Consider the following 17,071-nt stretch of genomic DNA (forward strand, 5'->3'; position numbering starts at 1 on the left):
CAAGTCTCATTACTCCCTAAACCGTCCTAAACCGCCCATCTATTTTTTAAATAATTTTATGCTTTATCTTTGTTTTTTTCATAATTTGAGAAAGAGGTCAAAAGTCAAGAAAAACATGTCAGAATTATTTCTGTGACACACCATTCTCTTGGTAAGATCTGAATACATATTAGGCTTTCAAATTAAAGGGAAAAGTTTAAAGGGAAAAGACCTCTAGTCAGTATCTATTCTAGTCTTGACTAGTGTTACAAACATGTGCACGTATGTATGTACATGTTAATTATCATATATTATATCATATCACAATCTTGTATATCATATCTCCTGATTAGAGACCACAGTAGAATCATTTCATTGCCATTGCTTCAAGTCTTAGAGAAATCAATCAGTGCTACTTGTAAAGCTAGAATATGACACTAGGCTACAGTCCACGAAAATGGTTCGGTCAGTTAAGGATAGGGGTCATATCAACAATAATGTGTTTAGGGTTGATTGTTTCATATCTTAGAAACCAAATAGGAATGCTAGAGTCAGAAATGGACACTTTTTTTTTTAAGATTCAGTATCACTTGCAGACCTGCATGGCGGTACAGTGATACATGTGTGTGAAATGAGTATGTAGCATAGCCTCTAGTTTCTCACTATTAAATGATAGGAAATGCACAATCCTGAGAACTACAAATTGTACCATTTGGCTTACAGAAAGGTTGTGTAAATGCCATGAACTCCTTTTTGAGTATGAGAGCAAACATAAGCATTCCCACTGAGAATGTGAGAGGTTGCATGTCTGTACACAAAGAGCATTTCATTGCCTTCAGTCTCAGTGCAGACTGACTGTGTGTTGTGATATTTTAAAGTCTGAACAAAATATAATCAGGTACAGCTTGATGCATCTTGATGCAAGAGTTTACATGATACTGATACAAATGTACATCTAGGATACTTCAGGGAACTGATTTTTTATGGCATTTGGAGGCACCACATGTAATGTTACGAGTACATACAGTGTACATACAGTAGTTGTGGTTTAAAGCCATAATTTACCATTTGCAGATGAAACAAAAACCCAACATTGATAGTGCTTTAAACTAAATAGTTCTGAAATGTGAGTGAGGAATAGAAACAACCACTGTAATCATTTGAATCAGTACAATTGATGTTAAGTGTTGTTAGATATACAAAATGTGAACAATAGTGATGATACATCATTGTAAACCGTCTACAGTTATGGTTTATTGAGAAAAATGCCGATATCTCCTACATTCTAGGCCTCATTTCAAAAATTTTTGTATGGTAGGATGAATTGTGATACAACAGAACTACACATAATAAGCATCAAATGTGATATCTTGAACATTTTTTAAATCACTGCTCCCAAAGGTAAACAGGACCTTTAAAGTTTGATTTTTGACTGAGTGTGTCCCTACTTTCGGTGTCCTACAGTTTAATATTGTCAGCACATATTCAAAATCATTATTGTGTAGTGCCATAATGTGTAGTCTTGCCATTAAGAAATGGAAAGGAACTCCGGAGAAGTGTGATGGTGATGATGATGTGATTCAATGATGATGATTTAAGAGTAGCATCTTTTAAAAAAAGGAAATAAGATGGGTATCCATACACTTGCTAATGATGCTATATTGTCTTTGTTTTAAGATGCCAATGCTGTTGACATGCATGACACTTTATAATATGCAGTCATGTTCTAATGAGTGCAGTACATGTATTATACATTTGAATACGTACACTGCAGTGAGCCATAGGCATACATTCTAATGTGGTTGTAATGATCATTGCCAATCAATTCAAATCAATGCAATTTGTCTAATGCAAGGAGGCAATTTTGCATAGTGTCTAATTATGAAATCAATCCTTTGCTCTGTGTGTGTGTGTGTGTGTGTGTGTGTATGCAATGCTTGTATCTGTAGTTATGTGTGTGCTGTCTCAAGGAGGCAAAGTGTAATTGAGAACTTGTCTTCTCATGTTATCTTATCAAGAATCACCAACTGCAAATAAATTACCAGGTCTCAGTGCATCCTAGAAACGACCTGGGAAAAGGGTTTCCCCTCTCCGAACTGACGACGCCCGTTGCTGTTTGAATCGCTCTTGTTACTGACCACACAGCAGGGACCCAACGAGCAGCCCCAGACAATGTGGAGGTGAGGCAGCAAGTGTCCAGAGGGGGATCTCGAACTTCAAGCTGACCTCCTTGTCCCATTGCAATCCAAACATGGAGGACGTTTTCGCAAACATACTGAAGGAGGCGTCAGCCAACAAACACGCAGCCATACGAGATGCAGTAGTTAGGGCCCAGGGTAAGTTTTGGTAAATTGTTTTCAGTCGTACAAAAATGTTTTTCAGTTTAGTGAAGCCTTAGATGTAGAAAGATCACCAGATTTGCTCACTGTCTTATAGTAAATAGTGTATTTCTAACATGATTTATGATTGATCAAATTTGTAGCCTGTGACATTCATCAGTTTTATTTTTTGTTTTTTGTAGTTTATGGTCGTTATAATTAACAGTCGTGAACTACACTTTTTCATCTTGCAGACAAATCAATGAATAAGTTTGTATACTTTACCATGACCAAACATTTGGCATACTCGTTCATGCACTATTCTAGCGTATAAACTCTAAATGCATAATTGTAGCAAGAAGTAGAACTTTGTTAATGTTGATAATCATTTGCCCCAAATATGGATTCAGTAAATGCAGATACATGTACAATTGTAAATACAAAGTAGAACACTTCAGTGAAGTTTTAGGAAAATCAAACTACAACATACCTGTTCAAAAGTTATGAATTTTTAAGGTATTGTCTTAAATCCAAAATCTGTGCTGTTATCACATTATGTGTACAGTTATTGTGTGGATTTCCCTTTGATTACCGGTAACTGTGTTAGAGTTACAGTGTATTATGTCTCATCATGAAACTTACAGTTATTTGAACTTTAAAGATGATTCAGCAGCACATTCTTTGACAAAAGTAGGTACATGTACATGTAGTGATACAGATACAACGAACATCAATAATCAGGGAGGTTACCTCCCTGCAATAATAGGGTGTCTTCTGTGCCAGCTGTTGCCCTGTTGCCATGATTACTATTTAGAGAGAGTTGAATAGCAAAATGTATGTTGGTAGTGGAAGGTCTCCCCGACAAGGTATTTTGACCATCTGTTCCCTGTGAAATCCTGACCATCATAGTGCACCAGATGTAAAAGTAGGTGAGTGCAGGCCAGCCTTGAGCTAGAGAGAGAGAGAGAGATGGGAAAAAATCACGCAGAGGACGAATGAAACCATTTGCCACCATCTTGATGGCCATGTGTGACCTGTCACCCAGAAAGCCTGATTTAGTTTTTGAGCAGTAATTTTCAGATTTTTGTATCGTAAAAGAATTCATAATAGATTCTGCAGCATTCCAAATGTAATACGATTGTAGTTGTATGATTTCATATGATGTGATATGGTATGATATGATATGATATGATATGATATGATATGATATGATATGATATGATATGATGCATAATATATAACATGATAATGTCCATCTTTAGATTAAATTGCTGATTTAGTAATGTTCTCCGTATTGTTACAGATACTGTGTCTACTCATTTGAAGTAAATATGTGTAACCAAGTACTCTATCACATGACAATTCCACTGAAGTGTATTCTTGCAATCTCCTCCCTCACCCTGCATGTCCCCTGCCCCTCTCCCACCCTCCCATGTTTTCTCTCCCTCTCCTGTTCCCCACCTTCTATAGAAGTCTACAGCCAAGAGTCGGGGGCTGCAACACATTCCCTCAGGGAGGTGTGCATCACACCTTTCAAACTGTGTCTGGAATCAAAGACTAGCAAGCTGGTTGCACTCGGCATCACAGGACTCCAGGTAGGATGATGCTTTCTTCTCCTCTTCTTTCTCCTCCCCTTCCTTTTCCTCCTTCTTGTCCTTCTTCTTCTCCATCTCCTGCTCTTTCCTCTTCAGCCCTCCTCTTTCTTGTCCTCCCTTCTCTTCCATCTTCTTCCTTCTTTCCTTCCTCTCCTCTTCCTCCTCCTTTCTCCTTCTGCCTATCACTTCTTCCTCCCCTCCTGCTCCTCTACTCTAGCCTTCCTCCTCCCTTTTCTTCTCTGTCCTTCTCCTTCTCCTCCTTCCCCTCCTTCCCTCCTGTCACTGCATTCTCTTCTTCCTTCTTTGTTCCTTCCTTTCTGCCTTTCCTCTTCTTCTTTCCCCCTTTCTCCCCTCATCCTCCTCTCTTCTTCCTCTTTCTTCTTCATCCCTTCATCCTCCTTTCTTTCATTTCACTTCTTCTTTGTCCTTTTCTTTTTCTCCTTCTTCCTCCTCCTGATGAAAGTATATGTGATGAAACATATTGAAGAGTATCGTTTGCAAGCAGGGAATGTTAACTGCATCAACCATAATATACAGTCAAGCCTGTTTGTAGCGGCCACCCAAGGGAGACAAAAAAGTGGCCTTTATAGACAGGTGGCTGCTACAGACAGGTTCTTTAACATGCTTCTTCTCTCGGAGGGATTTTTTTTAGTGGTTGTATATGGCAGGTGGCCACTATAGACAGGTGGTCCTTAAGACAGATTTGACTGTATCATCAATAACTTGCATCCCTTCTTGCATTGATTTCCCGCAGAACATCTTGTCGTCAGAGAAGCTGAAATGCCGTGAGAGCGAGATTGAGCACGAGGACGACACTATGCCAAATCAGGTGGTGAGGGCGCTCTCCGTCACACCGTCACTGAGCGAGGAACAGCAGGTGGAGGTCATGAAGGTAATCAAGTCTGTACACGTTGTTCCCTTGAAATGATTTAGTTCTCTCTCTGCTCCAGAGGTTGGTGTGATTACATTTGAGCATCCTTTCCACCTCAGTAAGTACATTATAATGAGTTTTTCCACACATTACTCATCCCTCCTTAATATATCTCGGTTCATTGTATGATGCTTAATTATTGTATGCAAATTCAACTTATTATTATATTTTATTCAGAAAGTGCAATGTCTTTTGTTAACATTAGTAATAGCATGAGAACATGCCAGGTATGTTCAGTTTAGGGGGGATTTGCAAGTTTTGTTAGTCATTTAGTACTTTCACAGTGATTGACAGATGATATCATTAACAGAATCTTGGTTTGGAACTTAGGTTTTGGGTGAGTGTATCCAAGTTATCTGAAGAAAAATTATGAAAATTTATGGCCCATATGTAGACATGCAGACATTCATTTGTTTACATTATTAAAAGTGATGTTGAGGGTACCATAAATCAAAACAAGTCAACATGCATTTGCATTGCATAAAGTCCTTTAAGGTACCCTCCAGGGGTTGAAGTACACTTGCAGTTCATATGTCAGCCCAAAGACATTATCCCAGTCAAGCAAACTGCTTTTTGATAACAGATTCCTCCACGTGTACCTTACAATAAAAGTTTTTTGCTGGTTTGTGTGTTTTTGTATGGATACACTCATAACTATATGTAATATTACTTTAAGTACTCCTTAGATACTCTTATTCTTATTTGGATGAGAACATTTTTGATTTGTCAAAGTGATTTCATAAGTCTACAAGCTGAAAATGGGACCAACTACTCTGTTTTGTTTACATCTTTATTATGATAAAGTTTCTTATGGTGTAATTTTCTCCTTGTGTACGTACATAGCTCCTGCTGATGGTGGCCTTTTCCAACTCATCCCATGTGTCACCACAGACAGTCATCAACATTGCCAAGGTATGTAGCTTGTGATTATAAGATAGCAATGATGATGCTGATGGTGATTATGATGATATGGTCTTTAACACCCAAGGTACATGTAGCCTCTCCATTTTCAGGACTGTTCTCCCCAATGGACCCTATAGGAAACAGGGAACTATGACTCATTACATACAACACCATATTTATACCTAATGGTGGTGGGGGGGGGGGGGGAGATATTGACCTGTTGAAGATGAGTCCTGAGTATACTTGGGCAAGTGTCTAGGGAAAATACGTGTAATAGCAAAATCAGTCCATCCTCAACGGGTTAAAGTAGACTGCAGTAGGCTGCTTCTTTAGGCACAACTCATAAAACATACATTACAATCTTATATTAAAAGAAAACAAAATGTTGCTAAGGTTCTTGTGCAGTTTGCTATACACTAGAACCATTTTTTTTCTAATAAAATGTAGTCCACATTTTCATTAAATGAAAACAATTAAACTTTATGATCTAATAAAAGTTACAATCAATGCAAGTTTCTTTTTCTACATGTAAATGTCTGCAGTGTATTTAGAACTTTGAATGAACATCAACAGATGGTGTCAATCAAAATGAGTTTTGATAGGAAAAAAATGTTAGGCAATGTAGGACTGCTGTTCACGGCTCTGTGTTGCCATTGTCCAGTTCTGCCAGTCAGTGTATGTCCAGAGCAAACCAGAGGTGACCAAGGCCTGCCAGGTGACCATTATTCAAATCATGGCCGATGTAGCCCAGAGTACCAACAACCAGGTAGAGATGGCGTCGCTCACCAGTCACTGTGTAGCCTCCTCAGTCCTGTTTTGTGCCATAGCAGCCTTTGTCCTCATGTCAATGCAGAATAGTATGTGTGATGCATGACACACAGCATACATCATAATTTATGTTTAATTGATATATGTTTTATTATTTTGCCATAGCTGCTGTCATAATTATGTTATAATAAGTGTATTCACTTTCGCTGTCACTTAGTGGTACATATGAATGTTGTAGTATACTGCCTATACTGAATTGTCCGCTTTAGCACCAGTCATGTATATTCATCCATATCACATCAGTTGTCATGTCCATTCTAACATACGGTACCAATCCAGTCCAGCATAAATTGCACAAAATTGTGCACAAAAATATGGTTTAGCTCTCCACTCCTCCACAAAATTGGTAATGTCCATATACACTTGTACAGTCAAGACCACAGTTCTTTATTTTCATTTCCATTCAGCTGCTTAGATAAGTGCAATGATTGTATTTCAAGTCAAGCCAAATTTTATTTACATTCCTCTAATCATCTTTGTTGTCATTCCTTGTTGTGAAGTTGAATGTTTTTCATCACCACTAAACCAAGTCTGTGTAAATAAAAGCAAAAACCAACTACTAAAACTGCTGAGCAGGTATTTACTCTTTTGCACCAATCTTTTTTTTTTTTTCCATGTAATTCTAAACTCAGTGAAGTAATCAGTACATTTCACAATTAATTTGAGTTTAGACAAAAAGTATTGTGAAAGACACCTTTGCTTTTTTTTTATGGGTGGGGGGTTGGGGTGGGATGGAAGAGTGGGAAAGGGATATGGGTTGGTGTTTAAAAAAGGACAAAAACAGCCCTCATATATGGATTATAATAAAGATGAAAAGTGATATTAATGATATATCCAGGGTTAATGATATATCAAACTGTAAACTACCAAAATTTGGACAAACTACAGAATGATGCTACCATCTAGGGCGTAAGGTGCACATTACAATATTGTGGCATTCAGAAGGCATATACTGTGTGTTTGTTTTATGTACAGTGTGTGCTAGCTGTGTTGAATGTGCTATACCACTTGTTTCATTTGCGAGGTGTTTGCTCTTGCCATCGTCGCTAGTGTGGCACATAATTTTTTGTATGTAATGTGACTCAGTTTGTAGAACATGATAGTTGTGTGCATTGTTTGTTGCATGCCTCCGTGTCTCCCATCTCTGTAGGCGTGTCTAGAGCACCCTGCGATAGCCACCCAACGCCAGCCCAACCCAGTTAGCCATGCTGCCAAAATCACTCTCTCACAGACTCTACGCTTACTCTGTCAGCCGAAGGTAAGTCATCTGTGGGTGATAGTTGTTATTCCAAAGGTTTGGTAGTCTGAAAGCAAAATTAGGTTACTTTGTAATTCCGAAGCACATAAATTCTGTATACCAGATGTTTCTTTGTTTGAAAATGAAACAGGGTTCATAAGTCTGAACGTTTGTGCTGTTATTCTGAAAATTTGTTGTTTACAATGAAATAAGATTAGTTAATCTAGAAATGAAAAAAAGTTGCATACCAACAAACTTTCAGAATTATGAACCTTACATGTATTTCATTTTTGGAATAATGATTCTTCAAAATGATGAACCTTCGGAATAACAAAGTTTAACCATCATCCTCGCCTGCCAGGCAGTGCTCCCACCTATCCCTTCCCTGTTCTATCCTCGCCAGACTTTCCAGTATGCTGGGGAGCTATGTAGGGAGAAAAGAGCCTCGTTCATGAGAAAAAGACTGGGACTATTCCCACAGAAAGGCTGCTGCAGGAATTATATGGCTTCTCAGTCACTGTGGCCAACAAAGTTATCCACTACACCCTGTTGCAAATGACTCCTTGTTCACAGACTAGATACTACTGTGGTCAGATTCAGAATTACATCTGTACATGTACTTCCTACTATCAAAAGCATATGAAGTTTCAATGGAAGTGTTGTATAAAGGGATGTGACGTAAGGAAACACAGATGCAGCAGTCTCTTTACTTTTGTACTGATGCAATAAGGTCCTGCATTTTTCATATTTTGGGGCTGCTTACGTAACAAAGTTCCCGATGTAATAAGACAAAACAAAAAGAAAAAAACTACAAAAAATCAGAGCGGTTTCAAAGACCTTTTGATGTTTGGTTTCACATTGATTGGCTTCTTCTTCTTTCGTATGAGAGACAGTAGTATCAGGCTATTTCTTGAAGCTGGCGAGCCAGTTGGCTTGGGCATCGTTTGGACTTGTCAGGTCGGTCATCCCGTCAGGGGGTTGAAGAACAGGGCAGTTGTAGATGACGTGGTCTGCTGTCTGCTCGTCTGCTCCGCAATGCATGCCGGTGACTGTCGAAGGCCCCAATGATGCATGTTAGCATTAAATCTGCCTACCCCAGTTCGCAGCCGGTTGAGTGTTACCCAATCCCTCCGGGGTAGTTCAGAGCCAGCCGGGGCTTTGGTGTCGGGAGGGATGGTGAATTGATGTGGGCGGGTCGTCCCTTCCCAGCTCTTTTCCCACTCCTGAATTAGGTTGAAGTTTGAGCTGCTTAGGGTGGCTGCATGGTTGGGAGAAAGGTCGACGTGATCGAAGGCGTTGACGACCTGGATTTTGCGATCTTGTTGTTATCCTGTGTAGGGGGTGACCATCATCAGCAAGGGATATGTTTACGAGCTTGTTTGTGAGATTCTCACGGCGTAGCCTTGGTGGTGCAATCCCTGCAAGGACCGGGAGGAGATCTGTCGGTGTGGGGCGGAGACATCCGGTGATGAGGCGTAGGGTGTCATTCAACGCACGGTCCAGCTTTTTGGTGTGGGTGCTCCTGATTGGCTTGGTTTGGTGCAGGTCGAGCAAGATTTTTTATTCAAATTCAACCTGGCATATTGTTATCTTTACCCCCCCCCCCCCCCCTTCTTGAATTTGGAAAAGCTCCCTTCCTATCATACATGAATGTGTCACCCTCTCAATGTGAGAAGACTTATTGCATGAACGGAAACCTTTGCCTCCATAAATTCACACTGCTTTAACAACAGAAACCACACCCACAAGTCATCCAATTTGTTTTGTTTCTTATCGCCATAAATGTAGTTAGCTGTCATTTCACAAAGTACATTCTACTGTATATGTATCATGCAAACTACATGTGCAAAAGCATCATTTAGATATTACAACAATGACAAAATGAGACAAAGTCTGTAGTTATGTTATATGCAGCCTAAGCAAAAGCAGAAAAAAAACACTTTTTTGTGTGTTTTTGCATTCACAACTATTGAGATTGTGTGCATTTCCAAACTCTCTTTTACAAAGTGTATTTGTGCTTGAGCTTGTACTGTTATGCCATATAATTCAGGAGCACATAAATATACTGTGAATTGGGACTTAGCGACAAAGAGTCAGATTAAGAAATATGTATTAATTGTTGTCATGAAGTGGTTTCCCACCTTGAAGAAGCTATTTATTCCTTGTTCGTTGCTGGGAGGTAATTAATTTGCATTTTGGAACTTTTGCGAATATCAGGTGGACTCACAAAATGGGCAAAAATAAAATGATATAGAAATACATGGCATATGGAGTGGACTAGATATTTAAGAAAGGAAATCAATTTTAATCAGAAACCATATAATTCTTAAAGCCTGGATGTTCATTTCATGTATTTGGTATGTGAAAAAGCAGTCAAGGAGATGTGGTTTGCTGTATCATTTGAAATTCATTCACTATATTTGCATGATTCAGTGTCGTCTTGCTCAGACACAGTGAGAGAAATGCTTGTGCTATCTTTCTTTCTTTGTGTCTTGCAGTAACTATGTCAAGTGATAGTTAAAATTTATGTTCAGACAGTATATCTTAACTATGAGGATAAGCTCTATGGGGTGCCAAGTGTTGCACGGTCAATTTCATCATGAAATCAGTCATTTTGTCACAAAATTATTGATTTCGTAACGAAATTGACCGTGCGACACTTGGCATCCCATAGTGCTTATCCTTGAAGTTAGCTAATCCTCGAGGTTATAAAGGATTACTGTCTGAACGTAACTATTGTCCATAGACTTCTTTCATGCTTTCATTTGCAAGTATATTCTTGGGCAAAATGTTTCCCATAATGTGTGGCTCCAAGTGTGTGGATTTGACGTGAAATTTCCTGTTTTGTATACATTCATGAGGTGGCATGATGATGTGAATGCATTCAGTATGAGTGAACAATTATAAAATGTTTAAAGCCTTTATGGTATTCTGCATATCTTAAGTTGAGATAAAACATGTATGGAAATGCTGCTCCACCCAACATATTTGGAACTGATCTCTCACCATTCCTACATAATGAAAGCGTAAGGCAAAGCAAGATCATATGAATATCACTCATTCCTTTATACTAGTACTCTGCAAATTCTTGGGGAATAGAGAGCAGATCTTTCTTCTTTTTTTCCTGTTCTCTGAATTCTGTGAAAAATAATTAGATATCTAGAACTATTCATTTGTTTTCCCTGAGTGGCAGGTGTAGTGTCTGAAGAATTGAAGTGTATTCATGGTATACAAAGTGGCAGCTGATGAAAATTTGTTTTAATAAGCTGAAAGTGGGACCAAAAAAAAAAAGAACTTTAGACACATTTTAGTAGATGCCAATGACTGCAGTATGAGGACTGTGAAATATTTATTTATTTATTTTTAACTTCATTACATTGTAATTACAGCTGGTTAGTTTTGAAATGTTTTATGAAAATTTTTTTATGGTGAGGTGTACCAGACTATCTAAGCTGGATATTGTGGTTCAGTGATCTAGAGTATGAACTCATCCTCATGTTTTTGTACACGACTAGTTGAATTAGCTTTGAATTTGAAACATTGTTCACCATGGACTGACCTGCACGCTCCTTATGTTTCAATCATGCAGGTGAAGGATGCGATGATTATGGACACTGGGGAAATGGGTAAGAACAACCACATGGCAATGCATGAACTCTACTGATTCAGGAAGCCAGAATCAATTATAAACTACTCTCACTCTCATGAAATTCTGTACAGATGTATTTCAATGCCATACATTCTTCCAAATTCATCAAGTAAGAGACTGTAGGAGACTGCAGATTGATTTTCTACCGTAAAGGAGATTCATAGTTTGCATTGAATCCAATTGGTGTTACATCATGCCAACGCCCCTCTTGTCAGAACCAACAAAGCTTCTCTAGGTTCTTATCTTTTGCATGCATACTGCAGGCAGTGACTCTCCTCAATACACATAGATTTATATCATTTGGCTTCTTACCAGAGTCAGAACAAATTACAAATTAGAATGTCTCTTACAAATTTGTAACAATGCTCATTCGTAATAATGGTAGAAATAGTGATGAACAAACCCATATCGAATGAAGAAAGACTTAGATTAAATGGTCCGTTTCATTTTTCCTTTTCCTCTTTCTTTTTTTTTTTTAAACCTTTCTCTCTATTTTGTACATAAATGTTTGCAAGGCACATCATAACATTTTTCTGAATTATATTTTATTGTATGTCCAACAATATACTACTGTAAAAGTGGATATTTTCGCGCGACTAATTTTTCGTGCTTGGCTGGATGAGAAGAGTATTGTCTGTTTTTAATTCCGCGGAATCAGGACATCAACCACTGGAACATATGGCATGCAAAAATATTCTCGTGCTTTTATTTTCGTGCTAGTTTCTGGTTGCGTGAAATGCGCGACAATTTCAACACCACTTTTACAGTATACAATATATGCAGAAAGAATCAGTAAAATATCAAACTATAGAATTGAATCTACGTGACTATATACTATGCATTGGAGGTCAATTCATTTTGATTTATGACTTGCAACTCTCAACAACTCTTGTTTCTATTCATATGATTTCACATGCGAACTTGTACTCATGATGTAGTAGTGTCTAGTAAATGTTTAATAGTAAACATTGTGAATGATAACTACCATGTTGTGTGCATGTGCTTTAAAAGAACAGAACTGATATTTCTTCCTATTTTATAAAAATGAGAATGAAAAGTAATTCACCTCCTTCTTACTCTATATGATTTATAAACCTTGTTCAGTTTCTTCAAATTCAAAATCAGTAGATTTTCCTTTTGTTTCACAACCACTTTACATGTATTCTCTTTGCTGATTTATTCATTGATTATGTGTTGACTGGAATGACTAAAATTGTGTTACGTGTTATTTTTTTTTTCCATGTCGGTTTTTGACTCTTCCATTTCTTTCAGACATTGCCCACAGTACTTCCTATCATGATCCTATTATCTATTCACCAAGCGTGCCTTGATTCAGTTCTTGCACCCCCAATACTCAATGTGTAAGCATCACAGTGATGTGTGTATAGTGAGAGTGAAGCACTGCATGTGTGGGAGAAATCATGCGAAGATGTACTGGATATAATCACGGCTTTGATTCCCACAAGTTGATTGCTGAAGCCAGTGAGAAACAGATGTACTGTACAAGGTTGATGCAGGTTGCTAAATGCCCCCCAAAAAATATTTTGTCACTTTGTAAATAATGCATTGTACACAAAGATGAACTTAAGTTGCATAAAAACTGTGCATCATTACATTTTGCAGTTTTAGATCTGCAGTGGTTGGCATCCCTGCCTCACACACTGGCCAGTCAAACTTTTGGGACATCTACGGTTTGCATGATTTCCCCCCATATCCCAGTGTTCGACGACTGTGTTTGTGTGTGTGTATGTTGGATTTGTCAAAATGGTGCTTAGTGCAGTGTTTTCAAAACATGCAGCTGTAGCACCACTTGGCAAGTCCGACCGCTCTGAGCAATCAAGTCTTATAGTGACGTAGTGTCTACTCATGTCATAAACCCATATGTATAATCATTTTTATGTTGAAATTCCTTACATTGCTGTCATATTTGGACATCGTTGTATGTAAGTCATGATATTACATTATTTCTTACCTCTTTTAACTGTCAATAAGTGTATAATGTATTGCTGTTATTTGTGTTTTAGTTGTGTAATTTTAACTTATATTAGCAATACTTTTGAGTTCCAAGTACAGTGAAAATGTTATTGAATGTTTTTAAAAAGTATTGAATGTTTATTTTTAAATATTTATAAAAAAAGTTTCCAAAAAAATTTAACTTACAATTGAAAAGTGTTACGGTTGCATCAATGTGCATTTCAACGTTCATTTCATGAACAGGCATGTTACCCATGGTAGTATAGTAGTTGAATGCAAATTGGTTAAATTAGTCATTTAGTCATGCTGTAGTCATTCACAAACCAACTGAATATTCAGCTCGATTCAGTAATCCGAAACATTTTGATTCCTGTGCAGTCATCAGTCACACTGTACATAGGCTAGTGCATAATATGCATGCCATCTAGTCTTCCATACATTTTCTCTCTTTGTGTTCAGACTCTATATTCAAAAGTCCCTGTCATTCAGCGATTCTACCACAGAAAGAAACTTGTCTTCCAGCCTATACAATCATGCTAGAAGTTAGTGTAGATATTGACAGCCATTTTTTTAAGTTACTAGGTGAGTGGTTCAAATTAGTTTGTCATAAACAAACGTGCAAACGTTTACTTTGATCAGTTTAATGTTTGTCTTTACGGGACATTTTAATTTGCCATTTGTTTTAGCTGTCAAGTTATCTCTGTGGAAAAGCATATGTGCGTCAGATTTGAATTAGATTGACCACCAGGCCTAAGCAGTATGTCAATTTGATAATAGATTGTACATGCAAACTCTGTGTGTGTGCATGCAATATTTCAGGTACCTGGCTAAGTCTTAATGTGAAAATGTTCCCACTTCTTCCTGTTTAGGCAACACTCTTCCTATAGACCGCATGTGTGGAGACATGGTTGCAGTCTTGGGATTCCTCTGTAACAAGGTGTCTGAAACACACAGGTGAGTGTTGGGTGCATCAGATTTTTTAGAACATACACGCTGAGCAACATTTCGCAGCCATTTTTAGCCCAAAGCCCACTTTGGCTCCTGTAAGTTTTTCCTAGGCTCAGTAAGACTGAATACAATTTTTTTAAATTTATTTTTAGCTGAAATTGTGGCTTACCTGAGAGAATTAAGTGGTCCACCGGTTGAGAAACAGGCATACGTGTATACAGTACATATAATCATGTAGCTTTGAGGCTTATTCTGTCTTTTATAGCAGCTGTATCTACATGTGTATTGGAGTCTAATTTCTACAAGCAATTCCCCCACTTCCGCCCCCCCCCCCAAAAAAAAAAAAAAAAAAAAAAAAAAAATCTGTGTGTGAATGCTCTGCTGCACTTTATTGTGCCTGTCTTGAATGGTCTAGGGTTTGCTTTTAATAACAGCAGACACACTTTCAGAGAACAGAATCTCCTGTCTATGCATTGTACTGTAAAGACCTATTGACTATAGCAATATATTGTGCCATTGTGACAAATCACATATAGTATTTTTTAACTTTGTCTTCCAGGTTGTTGTTTTGACTGTAATCTTTGTCATTTTATATTGAAATTAAAGTGTGCCTTTATATTTGTTGCGGTATTTTGTGTGCATTCAGAGCCGGAGCCAGTTCACAGAACCAGTCCCTGTTGACCTTTGAACTAGATGCCATCCTTGCCATGCTCGCCAACATGGAGCCAACGCTGCGGGGCAGCTCAGCATTCCAGAAGGTTCTATGGTAAGGACACCCTACTGACACTTTGCAAGTCCAGGTCCTGGACATTTGTGTTTTTGTTTTTGTTTGATTATTTTGTGTGTTTTTGTGGAGCAATCCTGAACAGTGTGATGATGAGGCCATTCTGGTAGAGGGCATTATGTTATGACTAGGAAACGTGGTCACGCGTTTCTTTGTTGAAATACCCTCACGAGAGTGGCCGTATCATGGTATCATGCCGCCCTGCAAACTCTTTTGTTTTTTCCTTTTTTCCCACATTAATGTGTGTGAAAAAGTCTCCTTTAACAATGCACCCACATTGCTACTTGTGATGGAGTATAGTCTGTAGTGAAGGGGTAAGAGTTCTCATTGCATTATGTGCAAGCTCTGTTGCCTCTTTGTTTGTTTCGGTATATGACATGGTATAGGAGGAGATGTTGCCGGCATTCCTAGCTATTAATCCCTTACAAGGTTGTCATGGTAACACCTAGTTTGAAGCAAAAAGATGATGAATGTGATTGTGTGCACATAATCATCCTTTCATTTTCTTTGTGTTTTTTTGTGCTACTCCAGGAAAGAGCTGTGCCCCACCTTAATTGCCATCCTTGGTATACCAAAGGACCAGAAGACCATCATCTCCTCCTCAACATCCTCCTCCTCCTCGGTCAATCAACATCCGGATGCACACCATCACCCGGGCAACAATCACCTTGGCCAGGAGCACGGGCGGGGCTCCGGCAGTGCGGTGTCTGTGCCCACCTCGTTCCGGTCGGCGCGTCAAGTGATCTACCACATAGCCAAGGAGCTGGTGAGGCTGGTAGGATGCGTGGCGTCCATGAGGCCCGTCATCGGATCCCTCCTCCACCGGATGCTGCTGTTTCCACCGCCCTCCCAGCGCAACGAGGCCCTCAAAGTTGTGAAAGATGTGAGTCGGAGCTATGATTCCTCTTATTTATGTAACATACAATGTATGTTTTAATATAATACTACAGGAAAACGCTCCCATTGCGTCACAGTCAGTCTGTCTGCAGAGCAGAGAGATCCCCGTGTAATCTGGTCTTATTACGTTTCCTTATAGTGCATGTACAGGAGCTCTCTTAGTTATCAGATCTTTAGAAGTGCACAATGAGAGATTGAAAGGACATAGTACAAAAAGCAGATTATTAAAGGCTATTGCATTAGTTAAATCTTAAGTCTGTGTTTAGTTATGCAGATATGTATTTATTTATTAAATGTCTCCTTCATAAGGTTTTATAACATATATCACTGTTCATTAATGTGCCAAAATACAATGGAGCACCTCCCACCTAAACTCTACTCTTCAGAAGTGAGAGAGAGCTTCATGTAGTGTATCTGTTATCTGCTATCTACATGTTCTCCTTTACAATTGACAGTTCTCTTTATGTTAACAGTGAAATGGAGACAGATTATTTTTATGTATTCCTCTCCTGCAAAGTTACATCATATATAATTCCACAAAAGACACACACAGTAGAACATTACAATTTGTGAGAGCAAAAGGGTACAGTTATTGAGATAAGGGTAGTGAAATTTCCAATACACAATTGGCATTTCTTTGAGGTGATATTGTAATTTTATGTAATGTGTATTATGTTGGATATTCACAATATTTTTATGACTGGTGACCATTTTTAAGGCAATGGTTCTTTCCTCCTTGTAGATGCTGTCTACCCCTGCTCACATACTGGACCTGGCAGGACCAGCCATCGAGGGAGAAGAGATCACCAGTCTCTCAGGCAAGAACTACAAGGCAGACCTGGATCTCATCAAATTGTAAGTGAAAGGGAGGAGGCATGACATCCATCTAGAGGGAGGCCAAGCCTGAATGAATGCTGTAAAACCAAAATCTTTGCATGCATTTTAATAGTGGAATTTTATGTTAATAGATTGCTCGTACACTATATACTTGGTTAGATATTTGAGGACGGTCATATTTTCACTGTACA

General features: G+C 38.5%; 1 protein-coding gene across 1 annotated transcript in view; it reads left to right on the forward strand.

Moving 5' to 3' along the window:
- The first annotated feature begins 2,230 nt into the window (after nt 1–2,230).
- Nucleotides 2,231–17,071, forward strand: part of LOC140242343 (brefeldin A-inhibited guanine nucleotide-exchange protein 3-like) — a 38,034-nt gene continuing 23,193 nt past the window's right edge. Inside the window, exons 1-13 of the mRNA XM_072322079.1 lie at nt 2,231–2,315; nt 3,768–3,892; nt 4,647–4,784; nt 5,667–5,735; nt 6,388–6,492; nt 7,705–7,812; nt 11,381–11,417; nt 12,762–12,775; nt 12,807–12,813; nt 14,302–14,368; nt 15,009–15,128; nt 15,678–16,029; nt 16,786–16,898. Of these exons, the coding sequence (XP_072178180.1) occupies nt 2,231–2,315; nt 3,768–3,892; nt 4,647–4,784; nt 5,667–5,735; nt 6,388–6,492; nt 7,705–7,812; nt 11,381–11,417; nt 12,762–12,775; nt 12,807–12,813; nt 14,302–14,368; nt 15,009–15,128; nt 15,678–16,029; nt 16,786–16,898 (1,340 nt within the window). The remainder of the gene's footprint in view (nt 2,316–3,767; nt 3,893–4,646; nt 4,785–5,666; nt 5,736–6,387; nt 6,493–7,704; nt 7,813–11,380; nt 11,418–12,761; nt 12,776–12,806; nt 12,814–14,301; nt 14,369–15,008; nt 15,129–15,677; nt 16,030–16,785; nt 16,899–17,071) is intronic.

This window comes from Diadema setosum, chromosome 19 (genome assembly GCF_964275005.1).
Source record: "Diadema setosum chromosome 19, eeDiaSeto1, whole genome shotgun sequence".
Classification (NCBI taxonomy): domain Eukaryota; kingdom Metazoa; phylum Echinodermata; class Echinoidea; order Diadematoida; family Diadematidae; genus Diadema; species Diadema setosum.